Here is a 19992-nt window from a genome sequence, read left to right on the forward strand (position 1 = left end):
ATTTGTTGTTCACTTTTCCGGGCATGTCCAACTCTTTGAGACTCACTTGGACCAGACTGTCCAAAGGTTTTGTTGGCAAGGATTCTAGAGTGGTTTGCCATTTCCTTCATCAGTAGATTAAGGCAAATGAAGGTTAAATGACATGCCCGGAGTCACCCAGCTCATAAGTGTTTGAGGTTGGATTTGAAATCATTTCTTCCTGATTCTAGGCACTGTGTGTTATATAACCTTTGAAAAGCTTAAAATATTGTATCAATGTTAGCTCACAAGGTGATCCATCTCCTTGGGGAAATTGTGCTTTTTAGAACTCTAGGCTTAGAATCAGAAAATTTGGATTTCAGTCCTGCCTCTGACACTTAGTATTTGGGGTGCCATAGGCTAGTCACTTAGTTTCTCACAACCTCAGTGTTCCTTCTGGATATGTAAATAACTACATTTATAATTGAATTTTCATGAGAAAATAAAATCAGATGTGAGATATCTACATATATACACAAAAAGCATTATTATTATTAATTTTTATGCTGAGCTAAACATCTGCTGTTCTGCATCCTTTTAGTAATCATTCTGTTCTCTAGAGTAATGTGGAATAAATTTATATGCTCCTTCACATGAACCCATGTTAATATTTGATGACAGCTATCATTTCACCTCTGTGTTTCTTACATAATACAATTTGGAATTCCTTCAACATGATAGAAACCTTTCTCGGCAAATATCCCTGTTCATCACTGTTCCTTTTTAAATAAAGTACTCAGAATGAAAAGAAATCCTCTAGGTGAAGAGAAGGGGAAAGCTGTGGGGAATATTTCCTTTATATCAGTCTGGTCACTTCCTCACCTTTCAACCTTTGCTAAATCCACTGAGTTAGTAATTAGCACTCATTTGCACTAATATGTCAAACTGAACAGCCTTTTCAGTTCATCCTTCAGACTCATATCCCTGGAGTCAAGGCTTTCTTACAGGAATTCCTACTGAGAGCAATCAAGATAATTAAATTTTTGAAAAAAAAAACTGCTTTTTTTTTCTTCTGAAGCAGTATAAACACATAAGGAAACCCAGAAAAAATTATTTATTCAGGAAAACAGAAGGCTGAAAGAGAACTCAGTAATATCCTAGATATAGATTTAACACAATTTCTTGATGAGATTAATTTATCAGATAAAAATATAGGTGAGAATTAGGTAAGTATAAGGCCCTAGAATATAATAACAGTCAAGTAGTCAATTAATCAAAAAGCATTTATCAAGAGCCAGTTCATTGTGCTAGTGTTACAAATATAAGCAATCCTTATTCACAAGGAGTTTACAATCTAATGGGAGAAATAAGAAGTATGTATTTAAATATTTTCAGCATAAATAAAAAAATAAAAATACAAATATATACAATGGTTAATTGCAACATAGCTTCAGAGGGAAAACAATTCTCGAGGGAAGGTAGAGATCAGAAAACACTTCATTCAGAAGATGGTGCTTAAGTTGTATTCTAAATGAAGACAGAGCCTCTATAAGGCTGTGTAAGGGAAAACAAAATTCCACACCTGGGGGATGATCAATGAAAAGGTAAAGACATAGGAGGTGCAACATCAGAGAAGGTCGATTTGGTTGGATTGTAATTGGAAGCCAAAGAAGTTTATGGAGTAGGGGAGTTATATGGTAAAATCAGGGCTTAAATAAAATTAGATTTGTGGCACTGCTTAGAATAGACTGAAGTGGTGAGACAACTGAGGTGGGAAAACCAATTAGGAAGGTATTGGAATAATCTACATGAGAGGCAATTAGTGTCTGAATTAAAGTTATATTTTTATGAGTAGAAAGAATGTAAAAGATTCTAGAGGTATCATGGAAGTATAAAGAGCAAGATTTGACAAATTATTGGATAAGTGGGATGAGAGAGAGTGAGAATGTGGGGTAAAATGAAAAGTGGAAGTGGACTGGGAGACTGGAAGGATTTTGGCACCTTCAAACTGAATTGGAAAGTTCAGAAAAGAGGGAATCTGTGGGAAAATTCAATGATTTTGATTTTGGACATGTTAAATTTGGGTCATTTCCAGGACACAATTTGAAATTTACAATGAGTAATCATTTTTTTGGAAGTGAAACCCAGGGAAGATCATGGAGTTAGAATGCTGTCTGTTGATTATCTACCTATCTTCCTATGGATTGATAGGTTTGCATAAGAAAATAGATATTTAGACAAAGAGATGCTAGATGGATAAACAGACTGATAGATGATAGATAGATAGATAAATAGATAGATAGATAGATAGATAGATAGATAGATAGATAGATAGATAGATAGATAGATAGACAGATGAGAGAGAGAGAGAGAGAGAGAGAGAGAGAGAGAGAGAGAGAGAGAGAGAGAGAGAGAGAGAGAGAGATGGATGTTTTGTTGAGTCATGTTTCAATTGTGTCCAACTCTTTGTGACATGATTTGGGGTTTTCTTGGCATTTTCTTTTCCAGCTCATTTTACAAATGAGAGACTGAGGGAACCAGGGTTAAGTGATTTGCCCAGGCTCACATAGCTAGTAAGTGTCTGAGGCAGGATTTGAACTAATTAAGATGTCTTCCTTACTCCAGATCCCACCCTCTATCTCTCGCACTTCTGATAGATAAATGAATGGGAGCTCCTGAGTTTACAGAAAGAAGAAAAGAACCAATCAGGCTACTGAAAAAAGAAAAGAAAAGAAAAGAAGGCTTAAGTAAGAACTTTGGAGAAAACTCACAGTTAGGGAGGACAATATAAATAATGAGCCAGCAAAGCAGATAAAGACATGGTGAGACAAGTAAGAGGAGAATTAGTAGAGAGTAGTGTTATGAATACCCAAAGCAGAGAAGATATCCAAGTATAAATGTAACATAGGTTGAGAAGAATGAGGACTGAGAATACACCATGAAATGTGGCAATTAAGAGATCATAAAAATGGATATAATTTGCTTTCTTTGAAAATTTATACAATTAGGTTATAAATAATTATAGGAATGATTTTGATTTATGGTGATGTCTAGATAAAAACTCATTTTTGGTTACACAAGTTAAAAGAGACTGCTAGCATACTACATGAAATTTAATGGGCACAAATCTAAAATTCTACCCTTGGGTTCAAGAGATCAACATCACTATTAAAATATGGGGGAGGCATGGTTAAATAGAAATGTGTCCAAATATATCTGGAGGATTTAATGGTAGTGGATAGAAAGCTGGCCTTGAACCCAAGAAAATCTGACTTCAAATTGCTTCATTGATTAAAAAGAAAGGAAAAAAACAAGCTTTATCCAGTGTAAATGTTTTATCCTTGCATTCCCTAAGTAGCTTCCAAAGCTCTCAAAGTCACAAAGAAGGTACTGACCTGAATTGGTAGAGGTAGATTTCTTCAATAATTTTTTTAAAATGTTGAATGATTTACAAGCAAACCTTTACAAAGAAAGAATTATGTTCACTCGTCTCCTTCATGGTAGATACTATGCCATTAACTTATTTTCCATTCCCTATTGTCACTAGCCTATGAATCCACTGACCTTTGCAAAGGAGTGGGCAGAAGTGTCTTCTCAAATCACTAGGTAGCATTGACTGAAAGCTAAAATCTGTTTATTTTTATTCCATCCCCAGTGAAACTGGAAGGCAGATGTTCAACATCATTGTCCTTTCATGCACCACCACACTGGTGCTCATTCTGTTAAGTCCTGACCCTCAGCAGGGCCATGGATTTATTTCAAGAAATTCATATTAAATATATATTTTCTCAATCAGTAGTAACTAATGGAAGAACAACTATCATGTGGGATACATGCTACTTTTTGATTTTAAAAAAAAACATCTTCCCATTTCAAAAAGTTGGAAACTGTATTATTAGCAGATCACTACACATATCTTTGTTTGCTCCTTTCCTTTTATTAGACCTCCTTAAGCTTTCCCTGAATATCACCATTCCAGTTGGCCTAAAATTGCCAAATAATCATCCACAGTAGATATTTAGAATCAAAGATGTGTTTACTTCTGCAGAATGTTTTCCCTCAGAAGCCACGCTAAACTGCCCTTTTCATAATTTACATAATGACCAATGGCTGACCAGGATCTATTAGATTTTATTGCCCCAGATAAGCCCCTAAAATATACATATATACACATATACACACACACACATTTATTTATATATATATATATATATATATATGTGTGTGTGTGTGTGTGTGTGTGTGTGTGTGTGTGTGTGTAAACAATCTGATAGCCTCCCCACCCCTGTCAAATAAGCACTTCATCTCAATGTATCATTAAACTATTCTCAAATAATCTCATCCATGGCTAAGGGGAAGATGAGTCAATGTTCTTTTCTGTTGGGGATGCCACCACTGTGGGAGAAAGTTACACAATCCCAAGTAACTCTCATGATGCTTGTCATTCCCAGGGGAATCTGAAGAATGCATCCCCCATCCAAATTCGGCTTACTGATCTTACTAGCAGAACATGACAAATACACCTTTGAAACTAAACTATTTATAGAAATAATAGTTGGGAATGCTGCAATCATTCTCTATCTAGCATTCAATTTGAATAGCATCTATTAGGCATAATAGGTGCCAATGCTAGGTGTTAAGAATATTATAGAACTATTAGATGACCCTTGTTTTCAAGGAGCTTATATTCTAGTGGTCAGGGAGGAGAGATACACATAGATAAGTTAGAAGATGATTAAGAACAATGAAGAGAGGCAGCTAGGTGGCGCAGTGGGAAAAGCACTGGCCTCTGATTCAGGAGGACCTGATTTCAAATCCAGCCTCAGACACTTGACACTTACTAGCTGTGTGACCTTGGCCAAGTCACTTAACCCTCATTGACCCACCAAAAAAAAAAAAAGAACAATGAAGAGTTCAAACAAGGTGGTATGGAGAATCAATAGAAAGAAAAGAAAAACCTGATAAAAGAGGTAGCAGCTGAGCTGGGCCAAAGATCCACTATCTGTTTGTCCCCAGTGGTAGATTCCAATGCTTGATTGTACCATTATTAATCAGTGATTAATTACTAATACTTTATTGTGTCATGGGCCCTTTAGACTCAGTGGCTAATAAAGCCAAATTTAGAAATGAATAAACAGCAACCATTATCTCTTAGTATCTTCAAGAAAAAGGTTACTATTGATACTCAATCAGGAAGATAAGAATGTGTAGCAATGGCACAGGATTTTCCAAATTGGAGAACATGGTTTAAAGATATCTCATGTCACTTTACAATACTGGCCTCCAGTTTATACTTTGCTAGCAGGGAAAGGGACTGCTTAGATTAATCTCTTACCCTATGAAAATCAGGCATTCCAAGTATTGCTGTGAGAATTGGCACTTTGGAAATGTTAATATTTTTTCTTGTTTACATTTATACAAGGACCCCCAGGACCCATCTTGGAATATTCAACTGACTGGTACCCATGGGAACCTCTCTCTCCTGTCACAAGATCTGTGGCTTTCTCCTGGCCCTCCATCCAGGGAGATATGGGTGATTTTACTGTGGCACAAAACATGACCATTCAGATACAGAAATGACAGTCTAGAGAAAAGCTTCTAAAACTATGGGTGGAAACCCATATAGGGTCACATATCTAAATGTGAGGATCATGAAAAAAAAACAATTTGGCCACAATAAAATTTATGTAAACATATTCTATATACCTACGTACTGGGCATCACATAAAAACGATGTGGACAAAAGGGGCCATGAGTGGAAAAAAACTTAAGAAGATCTGCTTTAGAGGAATGTGCCTGGTAAAGCCCACATACATACCCCCAGGGTTCATACACCATCAATTTTCCCCTCTGATCTCCACCCATTATTACCAGCCTACCTGTCCAAACTTCTTTCACATTACAATCTTTGTCCTCTACATTCTAGCCAAAACTGTTCCCTGAACTTAGCATTATATTTCCCATACATAGACTGTTTCCTAATGACATATACAATCCTTGCTCACATTTGTTTCTTACACTCCTTTGTTTCCTTCTAGACTTAGCTCATATACCAGCTCCAAAAGTAAATTGCTTCTGATCCCACCACACTTCTTTCCCTCCTCAAAATATCTGGTATTGACAACTGTTTACATGTTGGATTCCTCATTATATTATAAAGTCCTAGGAGGCAGAGAATCTTTATGATTATTCACTAAAATGAAAAAAGAAAAAGACTCATTCTTTCTTCCTCTGTTTCTCTTTGCCCTCACTTCTCTCTCTTCAATCCATCTATCTCTGTCTTTTCTCTATCTCTATTTTTCTTTCTCTGTCTGTCTCTCCCTTCTTTGTTTCCGTCTCCCTCTCTCTTCTCTCTTCCTTCTCTTTTTGTTGTAATGTATTTCTCTGTCTCGTAAATACATCCAAATACACATATATGCACACTTATACGCTCAATCTCTATTTCATAAACCAATATATAACACATGTAAAGTACATTTTAAATCATTTCATTAATAGAGTTGTTATGGCAATGGGTTCATCCAATCCAAAATGTTCAGAAAATAAACATTTTAAAATCCCTATTACTTATTCAGATGCCACTCCATTACCTACTTTACTTTTCCTAAATAAACACTAGCTAAGTCTTCCATGAGTACAAGAAAAAAGAAAATAAATCAATAAATAATGAATCTTCATGTCACTGATGATTGTTCATCCTTGTGGTTGTAGGCAACTTGAAAATTTCCTCATAATCACTCCTGGCTAAACAGCTTTGGATCAACTGCTTTGCCTACTCTTCTCTTTCCATTCAAGAATCAATCTTAAAATGACCTGACACCTCCTTCACTATGCTGACAACCTAAGTGAAATTTGCAGAATCTTATCATTTGATATCCAAAGTTCAGTCATCCAAAAATAGCTTCATCTAGCCTAAAAGATGTACTCAAATTGCATACCATCCTGACAGTGTATGACCACAAACCAGATAGTCTTTAAGACACAGTCACTATGTTGTACTACTTAGAATACTGATACTGTCCATTATCAAAAAGTCAAAGACATTGTGTGAATGGCCTGTGAAATAAGCCAGTGGAACTTAACTTGAGAAAATATTTAGTAGATCTAGAATAATTGAGAGGACCACCTTTATTTTTACCAGTTAAAATAAAATTTGGAAAATTCTGATAACACATTAAAACCATTGTACTTCACTAGTTTAATGAAATCTTAAGTTGGTATAGAAAGGAAATAAAAATATTACACTATATTATTGGCAAGGAACATAGCATAGGGGATAGAGAGGACAGTTCAGAACAGGAAGAACTGGGTCGAAGTTCTCCTTGTAAAACATATTACCAGCTTGACCCAGGGCAAGTTATTAACCTCTTATTTCCCTCGGCAAATATTTAAGATGATGATGATGATAGCAGCTTACATTTACATTATATTTTAGGGTTTGTGAAGTTATTTATATATGTTAACTTACTTGGTAGCCATAACAATAGTGTGAGGCGGTTGCTATTATTATCTGCATATTAGAGAAAAGAAAACTGAAGCACAGAAAGCTTAAAGTGACTTTGCCCAGTGTCATATAATTAGAAAGTATCTGAAGTAGGATTTGAAGTCAGGTTTTTCAAACTACATGTCTTACAGTTTTATCTGTTATATCACACTAAATAGTTGTTGAGTAATTGTCCATCTCTATTACTCTAGGGAATTTCCTTACCAATTGATCTCCATACCAATGAAATAAAAAGTCCAGACCAACATTATTGCATATACCTAGATTGTGGGGAACTGTTCGGAAAGGTATAAAAATATAAAGGCAATGAAATATAAAGTGCTGGACTTGCTATGAAGAATGCTTGGATTTGAATTCTACCTTCAATGCTAGTTTTACATCACTAAGAAAGTGATTTAGGTTTTGCATCACATTTTCCCCTTGGTCAAATGGGACTAATAATAATACATATCTTAAAGGGTTATTGTGAGAATGAAATAAGATAAAGTAAAAGTCAATTACAAACCTCAAAGTATTATATAAATGTGAAATTTTGTGACATTATTATTGTAGTTGTCATGAGAATAGGATTTCAATCCTTCTTGTTACAGTCTCTGTGACCCTGGGTATCTCAATTTTTCTGAAACTTTGACCTTTTATCTGTAAAATGGGATTCAAATTAGTGACATTAAGTGCCAGTTGCATGTTGGGTCAGGGTAAGCACTAAGCTAACATGAGGTATATGGAAAAAATAAAGGGAAATACTAATACTAATGTGTTCTTTGTATACAAAGATGGTATCACTGATCTTCTATCAGTGATATATGCCCTTTGAATCATATTTCCAATAGTGCTGATCTCTTGATAGTTTTTCACTTATACCTAATATCCAAGGATCTGTGTTGGAAGTATTGGGCAAATGGTTTAAAATGTTTCTCTTGCTCATAGAAACATAATGAATATATTATTTTTATTTGTTGACCAGGACCACTGTATTCATATTACTAAAATGAAGTTAAATTATGCATAGTGCCAGTGCTAAATTCTTTTTTTTTCATATTTAAGTTTCAGTTTTAGAAGAATACAATAATTTAATCACTAAGTATACATATACCAGTGCTAGATTATTTTTTCATATTTAAGTTTCAGTTTTAGAAGTATACAATCATGGGGCAGCTAGGTGGCACAGTGGATAGAGAACGTGCCCTGGAGTCAGGAGTACCTGAGTTCAAATACAGACTCAGACACTTAACACTTACTAGTTATATGACCTTGGGCAAGTCACTTAACCCCAATTGCCTCACCAAAAAAAAAGAAGTATACAATCATTTAATCACTAAGCATATTTTAAGCATCTAACTTGTTCCAGAAAATGTTGTAGGTCCTGGTGATGTAAAGACAAAAAGGAAACTCTCTATTCTCAAGGACGTTACATTCTAGCAGTACAAACAGCACATATATGAATATATAAAAATGCAAACATATAAAATGATTTGGAAAGAGGGAGACACTAGCAGCTGAAGAGATTACGAAAGTTCTCATGTAGAATGTAAGGTTTAAAGAAACCAGGTATGCTAAGTGGCAGAGCTAAGGACTGAATTCATTCCTTGTATTGGGTAAAGCCAATTCATAGGGATAGGGTATTTCACCAGGTTTTGCTTTCCCTCTCTCTCCCTCTCTCCATCCCTCCATATCTCTCTCTCTCTCTCTCTCTCTCTCTCTCTCTCTCTCTCTCTCTCTCTCTCTCTCTCCCCCACACACACATGCACACGTGTATATTTGTAGTGGCCTAGTAATGTTATATACACACAAACATGAACACACGCATATATACATATAATATACATGTACATGTGTGTATTATACATACCCATGCAAGCATGCATACATACAACTTACTAGGCTATTGATGACCTGGAATTCCGTATATGCTCACTGGTCTGTCCAGTGGAGAGATTAACACCCATGACCAAACCTATATATCTATTATCAGAAGTTTTGACTGATACACAAGAAGAGATTCTGTTGGTCAGGGACTCAATGGTCAGCTATTTCTTCATCTGGAGACCCGCTATTGTATTCAATATGCATCTAAATAAAGATGAACAAATTTAAAGATGAAAAATTTCAGGAGATAGGATTGGAACCTTTCCTTTTTCCTCAGTGAAAGACATTGTTGATGTCTTTGAGATAGTAGTTGAAAAATGAAAAGTCATTTTACGATTATTAGAAATAAGCCTTGATGAATTAAAGCACACACACAATGAATAACCTGCCTCATTTGCAAGGGATGGGAAAGGGGAAGATAATGAAAAGACTTTAACAGAAGTAAAGAAAAGTTAAAGAATGATGAGGGGATGCTGTGGGAGGGGGGCAGGATTACTTCTTGAACAGTGGAAACAAACTCAGGTAAATGAATTTCTCCAAGCCTCCTCTTGGCACAGAGGGACATTAGATGAAAGAAGCATTGTCTACCAGTGGAGCTTAGAGCTTTAGACTTAGTTGCAACTTGATATGTTGTGAGGAAAGAATAAAATGGCAAAATTGGATAAGGATCCCTTTGAAAGAAGTAGTCTTCAAATATCATGGCAGTGTTACTGCAAAGTAATAAGGTTTAGGTTAAAGCATGGAGAGGCTTTATCACTAAGAATAGCATGCATTTGAAATGTTCTGCCTCCAGATGTGCCGTAATAAGGAGATTAGATATCTGAATGCATTTTCCTTCCCGTGGACATAAGAGGGATGATTTTCAAAATTGGGATCAAAATATTTTTTTCTCAAGTACATCCAGGAAGAGATATTTTCATTTCTTTGGAATGTGAAAAATGAAGTAACTTGGAAACGAGGGACTTCAGAACTTCATAGAATCTTAGAATTTTAATGCTGAGCTAAACCCAACCTTAAAGACCTCTCCACCATCTTTGGGGATTCTGTATTACTAAAAACATAGCTATCACTGGGACTTAAGTAGAGTTCAAGGTTTTTTTTTTTTTCTTTCAAGACCTTATCTTCAAAATACCAAATGTTGATTGTTTTTGTAAAATGCTAACCTGCTTCTGTGCACTCTGAACTGGAACATATTCCTAAAAGCATGGAAATAATTATCTGATAAGAAAAAGTTTGAGCAAAGTAGCTGATTCTAGAGCTAAAAAAGCATTTTTTTCTTAAATGAATTAATGGCTCAAATATTTTGACTCATAATCATATTCAATGTTTAATGTACTTTTGAGGGTTTTTTTTATTGTTGTTATTTTTTGCTTGGTTTTTGTTGTTGTAGTCATTGTTATTGTTTGCAATGGAATTTAAGGCATTTTCTAATGCTGATATGCTGACTGATTGATGCACTTATTCATTTGTTTAACAAATACTGGTAGAAACCTTACTATGTTCCAGCACTGTGTTATGTGGTATAACAGTTTATAAATGGAATAAGACATAGTCTCTATCTTCATTATTTATTAATTTCTAAAACCTCAAAAACAAGTAGTTGGATTAAATTGATTTTGTATTTGGCCTACCCTCAAGGACTTTTTAATTATTAAAAAATTGTATATTTGTGCTGTGTGTATGCATGCTTGTGTGCTTGTATATATATATATATACTTTTACATTGTATATACATATATGTGCATGTGTGTACATGTATATATGTAACATGTATTTTGTACATGCAGAGAGAGTGTATATTAAGTGCATGAAAAACATATTTGATTCAAAGAGCTAGAGAATGGTGATAGTCCTTTAAAACTATTTTAGATATATGTTAAAGTTATTTCCCACAGAAAACCAAGCTTTAGTCAGCCTGGGGGATAATGATTCAAAAAAGATTAAACACATTACAGATAATCCCTATGCATTCAGGGGTTACATGGAAACCACCATGAAATCACTATCCCTGATAAAAATTTAATTTTTCAATTATTATACATCTGAATGACCTGGAGAATTTAGAGTAATGAACCAAGATGCACTTTCAATTTTGCAAAAAGATGATAATCCAACATGTTATACTGATAAAATATGATATACATAGTACATGAAAGATTTCTGGCATATGATATTTTTTCTCATAAAACAAATGATTGTTTTTTTTTTGTTATGACCCAACAATAGTCAAATATTCCCATCCTAATTCTTCCTATAAAGCATGCCAATCTAATGGAAACTATTTCTCAACATTTAAAACAAGCTTTTTGGCCTTTTTTTCCATATTGCTATAAACCAAAACAAGCAGCAACCTCCATCCTACAAGGAGTCAGAAGTATTTTCAATCTGGGGACAGTGGGTCATAATTACTCCCTTGGAATACATTTAATTTTTCACAGTGCTAGATACTTTTTAAGTGTTCAAAACATTTCTTCTACTTTGTTTTACTTTTAAGTGTTTTCCATTCATCACTTATTCATTTTTTCATGCTAAGAATGTGTACTGTTATCATTTGTTTCAGAAATATTCATTCTCCCCCCACCCAAAATGTGTTTCTTTAATGAAAATCAACTTTAATCGTGCCATCTTCCCTCTGTTAAGGATTGGAGCCTAGGAGATATAGTCATTGTCTTTCCAGAGCAAATAATGAGAAGCCCTGAGGTTGCAGTAGTTTGCCAAAAATCTTAGAATGAGTAATCTTGGAATGAATTGGAAGAAAGTGCTATTACTCATTTATAGCTTAATTATCCTCTAAACAATAATGAATAAACACTAGGGAAATGTTTAAATATGTTGCTCTAATTTGTTCAAGATTTAAGTAGCATCATGTCCATCAGTGGGAAAATGCTGAGAACAAATATGTTTTTTCATGATAAGATGGCAACCATAACTTTGGCTTTATCCTCTTCCTAAATCATGGAAATTTTTCTCAACATGTTTCCCAACAAGTTTAACTTCTAAAAGTATGCTCAGAAACCTTATAGTAGCTGACCCAACATTAAGCCACTAAGGTGAAATATTTGAGGATTTTAAAGATATGAAGTTTTCCTCCTTAGAGCTGACATGAAGAGGAGAGATGTCTTAGGGTGGCTGATCAAATATGCGCCTATAGTTTGAGGGGAAAATTTTGCTCAAGTTTACATTTGCTCAAGTTTCCCATTTTAAAAGGATGAATATTTGTTGCAGAATAATTTAGAACAAAAATATGCCAAATGGGGGTCATTTATTCACAAGCAATTGAAACATTCCAAAAGAGGAAAAATAGTTTCAATTTTTTGTTGAATTTGAATGGAATATTTAATAACATATGTATTTATTGCAAAGTAAAATTTTTAAAAGACTAGTTTACTTCCTATAATGGAAAAGTAGTACCTGATGATTTCATTAGAAAAGGGATAATTTTTTTAAAAAATAAAATAAATTTTAAAAGGAAAAGGATAGGTATAATCATTGCCAAAAATGGACATTCTAAATAGGCCCTCTTGAGTCTATTTAGATAAAATATGTATTTCTTCCAAACAAATTGATTTTAAAATTATGTACCATTACCTACCAATGAAGTTGTATTTATTACTATCTTCAATGTTTAGAAGCATATATATATATATATATATATATACATACATACACACACACACATATATATATAGATAAATAGATAGATAGATAGATAGATACATAGATAGATATAGGTGATAATCTAATGCAAAAAAAAAAAAGAGAGCAAAATGCCAGAATATAGCAACACCTACACAAAATGTGTACATTGAATCATAGCCAAATTCATGGCATATATCAAATAAAAAATATATTCAAATAACCATTAAAATGTTCAAATCTGGGGGCAGCTAGGTGGCGCAGTGGATAGAGCACCGGCCCTGGAGTCAGGAGTACCTGAGTTCAAATCCGGCCTCAGACACTTAACACTTACTAGCTGTGTGACCCTGGGCAAGTCACTTAACCCCCATTGCCTCACTAAAAAACAAAAACAAAAACAAAAACAAAAAAAACAAAGAAGAAAAAAAAATGTTCAAATCTTCACTTACCAACCTCCACAACACTAGAGCAATTGGGATCTGTGAAGCCATCTGGGCACTCACAGGAAAAAGATTCATCAGCCAGTCCCGTCAAACAGATTCCTCCATTTTCGCATGGGTTGGAGTCACAAATATCACCTGTGGATTGAAGGAATAGATACTGAGGTTTTAGATTTATTTGATGCCACCTCCTTCTAGAAAAAAGATTCCAAGAAATGAAATTCATGTAGATTTGATATTCAAACATAGCAATAAGATGTCTTTTTGTCTTTTAGTTATGTTTTGAGATACTGAAGTAGAATAAGAAAATTTCTTTAATACAAGAAGCATATTAATAATTTAATATTTAAAATGTAATATTTATTGCTTTCCATTAAGTTTAAAAATTAAAAGAACAATAAATACATTGAATACAGAGAAGTGTGAGAAGATCTGGGTGAATGAATCCGAAGTAAAGTAAGCAGAACCAGGAAGACAATATACACAACTACTCTAATAATATAAATGGAAAAAAATAAATGCAACTTAATCACATGTAATTATAACAAGTAAATTTGTCTCTAAAAAAGAGATGAAAATATTCCTCTCTGTATTTTTTTCAAGAAGTTAAGGAGTATGGGTGTAGAACACTGTATGCTATATGTCACACCCATAGCTTCCCACCTCTGGAAAGAAGATACTTTTTGATATATTTGATAATTTCATTTTTATTATTTTATTTATTTATTTTGTGGCCTAATGAGGGATAAGTGACTTGCCAAAGATCACACTGCAAGTAAGTGTCAAGTGTCTGAGGCCAAATTTGAACTCAGGTCCTCCGAATCCAGGGCCAATACTTTATTCACTGTGCCACTTAGCTTCCCTTGATTTTATCTTAAAATTTATTTTATAATATACATAGTATATATGTGTATGTGTGTGTATGTGTGTATATGTGTATGTATGTATGCAAAACCATATTATTACATATTTCTGTTTATCAGTTATTTCACTGGAGATGAATAAAATCTTTCTTCATAATTCCTTTGTAGTTCATTTGAATATTTATAATACACAGAATAGCTTAGTCATTCAGTTATTCTTTGAACAATATTGTTGTTACCAAATCCTAGTTGTGCTCATTTCATTCTTCATTATTTCATTTGTCTTTCCATGTATTTTATGCTAAAATCAACCTGCTCATCATTTCTTATAGCATAGTCATATTATATCACAATTATATATCACAAGTTCTTTAAGTCATTCTTCAATTGATGGGCATTCCCTTAATTTCCAGTTCTTTGCCAACAGAAAGAGAATCACTATAACTATTTTAGAACAAATAGTTCCTTTCCATTTTTCCATGATCATCTTGGGAAACAGACCTAATTGTGGCATCAATGGGTCAAAGGGTATACACAGATTTCTAACTCTTTGGGCATAATTCGCAATTGATTTCTTTTATGGTAGGGTCAGTTCACAATAATACCAATGGTGTCAGTGTCATGTGAATACTTTATGATCCCTTATGCATGATATTTAGTAAACTATTTCTTTCAGAGTACTCCATTTTTTTTCTTTTTTCTTTTTTTTTTTTTTTTAGTGAGGCAATTGGGGTTAAGTGACTTGCCCAGGGTCACACAGCTAGTAAGTGTTAAGTGTCTGAGGCCAGATTCGATTTCAGATACTCCTGACTCCAGGGCCAGTGCTCCATCCACTGCGCCACCTAGCTGCCCCCCAGAGTACTCTTTAATGTGTATTCTAGTCTCTGATTTCTTTAAAAAATTTAGACCTGTGATTACATTGAAAAAATAAATCTTGCTGGAAAAATTCATTCTTCCCTGAAGATTGGCCTCTTCTCTATGCATTATAATCATATAGAGTTTTCTGTGGCATTGGGAGTTTGAGTGACTTGCCTAGCATCATCTCACCTTCATATATAAAAAGCAAACATCAAATCCAGATTCTTGACTCATTTCCACTATACAGCAGTCTTTCTCATTTACTATTGATTAAATTTGCTTCATTTGCATCCTAATTTTATTGGAATCTAATTTAAATAATCTTATTTAAGTTAAAATGAATCTAACATAATCATAGATAAAAATTTTACAATTATTTTATATCTAAATCCAATAAATGCTATTGTAACAGTAGTTTACAATGAGTCTGATTTATACTGTTTTTAATACAAAAAGGTAATTATTTGGAAATACTTTCACCACTTTTTTTTAGTGAGGTAATTGGAGTTAAGTGACTTGCCCAGGGTCACACAGCTAGTAAGTGTTAAGTGTCTGAGGCTGGATTTGAACTCAGGTACTCCTGACTCCAGGGCCAGTGTTCTATCCACTGCACCACCTAGCTGCCCATACTTTGCTCAGTTTTACACAATAACAATTTTGATCACTGATAATAGTATTCAGAAAATATTATCAATTTAGCAACCATATAATGGAATTTGATGAATAAATTATTTACAAACAAAGCATTTCTGAAGCACACACTGGATATTCTAGGAACTATGCTAGGCACTGTGACAAAAAGATAAAAATGGAATAGTACTTGCCTGGAAGATCTTCTATTATAGAGACAAGTGTGTGTTTGTGTGTGTGTGTGTGTGTGTGTGTATGTATGTGTATAGACACACCTAGACATATACATACATAACAATGATAAAATAAGAATATCACTAGCATATAGGGGGTAGGATCAGGGAACGCTTTGGTGAAAGGTGATGTTTAAGGTGGATTTTGAAGGAAAAGAGGAAATCTTTGAGGTAGAGGTGAGAAGAAAGTGGATAACTGGCAAAGGAAATGGCCAGTGCAAAGATAGAAATGAATGATAGAGTCATGTGTGAGAAACAGGAAGGACAGTATGGCTAAGTTGTCCAAAAAGAAGTAATGTAAAATGAAGCTAGAAATAAACATTGAGAGCAAACCACAACGGCTTTTAGAAGACCAACAGAGAAGTTTATATTCATTCTATAGAGAATACAAGTGAGTACAGGAACAAGATCGTTCACTCTGCATTTGAAAAAAATAATTTTGACACCTTCATAGAAGATGGATTAGAGTGAGGAAATTTTAAAATCAGAGATATCAATGAAGTCACCATTGCAAGAGTACAGGTAAGAGGTTGTGAGGGCCTGAACTAAGGTTATAACTTAAGGAATAGAAAGACAGGATTGGATGTGAGACACTGAAGTTTAACTGTAAAGATTTGGCAATTTGACCATTGTGTTATGAGAGATGGTTACAGAGGAGTGAACAAAAAATAATGAAGAGAAAACTGAGTATAAATAGCTTGTTATAGATGGAAAGTAAACTACATAATACTATCATGGCTTCATAAAGAAGCAAGTTCTTAAATTCCTGAATGAATAAAAAAAATAGAAGGCAAAATGAAATATATCCTTGGAAAAACAGCTGACCTGGAAAATATATCCAGGAAAGAAAATTTGAAAATAACTGGACCACCCGAAAAAGATGATCAAAAATAGAGCTTAGACTTCATCTTTCAAGAAACTATCAGGGAAAATTGCCCCGATATCCTAGAAGCAGAAGGTAAAATAGAAATTTAAAGAATCCACCAATCACATCTGAAAGAGATCCCCAAATTAAAACTTTCAGGAATATTATAGCCAAATTCTAGAGATCCCAGTTCAAGGAGAAAATATTGCAAGCATCAAGAATGAAACAATTCAAGTACTGTGTAGCCTCAGTCAGGATAACACAAGATCTAGCAGCTTCTACATTAAAGCATCAGAGGTCATGGAATATGATATTCTGGAGGGCAAAGGAACTAGGATTACAACCAAGAATCACCTACCCAGCAGAAACTGTGGTTAATCTTTCAGGGGAAAAAATGGGACTTCAATGAAAAAAGAGGACTTTCAGGCATTCATGATGAAAAGACCTGAACTAAATAGAAAATTTGACTTTCAAATACAAGACCCTAAAGAAGCATAAGAGTTGAACAGGAAAAAGAAATCATTCCTGTTTACAGTCCTACAGAGGAAGATGATACAACTCAGAAGAACTTTCTCAGTATTGGGGCAGCTGAAAGGAATATACTTAGAGGGCAAAGGTATGACTTGAATATGAAGGGACAATATCTGTAAAATATTTTTTGTTTATACTTTTTTGTGTGGGGTAGGCAGGATGGGGTTGCTTATGTCTGGGGCCGGATTTAGGTTCAGGACCTCCTGGATTCAGGGCTGGTGCTTTGTCCACTGTATCGCCTAGCTGCCCTATGATGATATCTTTAAAATAAAGTTAAGAGGTAAGAGGAATGCCCTGGAGGAAAGGGAGAGGGAGAGGTTGAATAGGGTAAAGTTGCTCATATAAAAGAAACAAGAAAAAAGCTTATGAAGTGGAGGGGAAGATAGAGAAGGAGAGGGGTTGTGAGGGAGCCTTAATCTCATCAGAATTGGCTCAAAGAAGGAATAACATACACACTCAAATGGGTATAGTAATATATTTTGCCCTAAGGGATAGAGGGATTGGAAGGGGATTAAGGGGAGAGGTGAAGGGAGGGAGGGCATATTGGGGGAGGGGGAAGTAAAAAGCAAAACAATTTTGAGGAGGAATAGGGTGAAAGAAGATAGAAAATAGTGTAAATACCAAGAGAAGGGAATAGGATACAGGATAATGAAGTTAGCAATAGTAACTGTGAAAGAAATGATGAGCAGGATGCTATCAGAAGGACTTCTGAAAAATGCAACCCATTTACAGAGAAAGAACTGATGGTATCTGAATACAGATTGAAGTATAATTTTTTTGTTAGTTCCTCTCTCTAAAGTTATTTTGTCTTTTTTCTTTCACAACCTGACTGATGTGGAGATGTTTTGCATGACTGCACATATATAACTTATATTGAATTTCTTGATTTCTTGGTGGGGGTGGGGGTGAGGGAGGAAGAAAATTTGCAATGCAAGTTTTTTAAATCAATTGGAAAAATTAAGTTTTTACATATCACTTGGGGAAAATTCTAAATAAATAAATTTTTAAAAGAGAAAATTCAGCTTGGCAAAGATGGAAATAAACAGAAGTTCTAAGGGTTCAGCTGCAAGGCAAATGGCAAATCTCAGACAGCCATAGATTAATTTAAGAGGTCATAGAACAGTGCCAAAGTAAAGGTAGGTCACTTGATTATGTTTGGTGGTCCTCCATCTCACTGAAACAGATTGAGTTGGTGATTTCTAGCTCTTCCAATCTCAGGAAATGTGTGTGGGGAGTGGGTAGAATACATTTTCTGTGCTTGTGATGTCTTCCAGCAACCTTGCAGTCCAGATGAGTTCTGGGAAAGTCTGGGGTTGGGGGAGGGCCAGAAGAGGAAAAGCAAGAAACACAATTATCCCTGCCATCTAACATGGGTTCTGGGAAATGTCCTGGAGACCTGGGTTAGGTGAAAATAAAATGAAAAGTCATTTATACAAGCCTATATTTGTTGGGCAGAGTCAATTCTAGTGGGAGAGGGATGAAGTGGATGTCCCACCTATTCAGGTGATAATAGCTAGGAAGTGAATTGGAGAGAAAGTGAGACCAAATGGGGATAACCCAAAAATGTTTGCACTATATAAAGAAAACATTTTAGAAAGCATTAAAAACAAAACCTGTTATGTCTCCAAAACAAAGGAAAGGGGGAGGGTGAAGGACAGAGAAGAAGAAGAAGAGGGAGGGGGACATAGACATAGATAGAGATCTATATCTTTATGTTAATGCAGATTTTAGGGAGCATTTAGGTTTTATGCAAACCAGATGTGGGGGAAGAACATAGACTATATTTCAATCAATATGAATGTTTTTTTAATAGAATTTTAGTTTAGTGTTCTTTTTTTTTTTAGTTAATAGAAATTGATTTCCACACCCCCCCCATGTTGGGAAAAAAAAGGAAAAACAAACTCCTTGTAAAAATATATATAGTCAAATAAAACAAATTAGACTATGAATTTTTTAAAACAATTAAATGATGACCTGTGTTTGTGTGAGATAAATGATTTTGGTTATGACAATCATCCTTTTTATTTTTATGATTTTCTGGTCAAAGATACTAGAGCGCTTTGCCATTTCCTTCTTCAGATCATTTTAAAGATGAGGAACTGAGGCAAATAATGGTTAAATGACTTATCCAGAGTAACATAGCTCATAAATGCTGAAGTCAGAATTTGAACTCAAGTCCAATTCATTCCAAGTCCAGTGCTCTATTCAATCCACCACTTAGTATTTATTTTTGTTAAACCATTTCTAGGATTCTATTTGTCTGTGATTTATTATAAGCTTTAGATTTAATATTAATACAACCACTTAAAATTATTTCCAACAATTTATATTTAAATAAATTTATTTAGATAAATATCAAAGACTTTCAGTCTCTCTTTTATTTTTTTCTAGTCATTCTTATTCACTCATTTTTCAATGATCCTAATTAGTATGTACTCAGTTCTGCAGTTCTGCTTTTACCATTTTTCATAATAAGGGTCTTTCCAGAGTTCACTATGCTCTTCTTCTTCTGCTCATTGTTTCAAATATATTATATTAATATATCACAGTTTAGCCAATCCTAGATTGTTACGCAATTATGTTACTTTCAGGTGGTTTTTGAATGTGG

The 19992-nt window shown here is 34.4% G+C and overlaps 1 protein-coding gene across 1 annotated transcript in view; it reads right to left on the bottom strand.

The window, feature by feature from the left end:
• EDIL3 (EGF like repeats and discoidin domains 3) overlaps nt 1–19992 on the bottom strand; it is a 580643-nt gene that overhangs the window by 419038 nt on the left and 141613 nt on the right. The window contains exon 2 of the mRNA XM_043978117.1: nt 13414–13542. Coding sequence (XP_043834052.1) covers nt 13414–13542 — 129 coding nt within the window. The remainder of the gene's footprint in view (nt 1–13413; nt 13543–19992) is intronic.

This window comes from Dromiciops gliroides, chromosome 1 (genome assembly GCF_019393635.1).
Source record: "Dromiciops gliroides isolate mDroGli1 chromosome 1, mDroGli1.pri, whole genome shotgun sequence".
NCBI classification, from domain to species: Eukaryota; Metazoa; Chordata; class Mammalia; order Microbiotheria; family Microbiotheriidae; genus Dromiciops; species Dromiciops gliroides.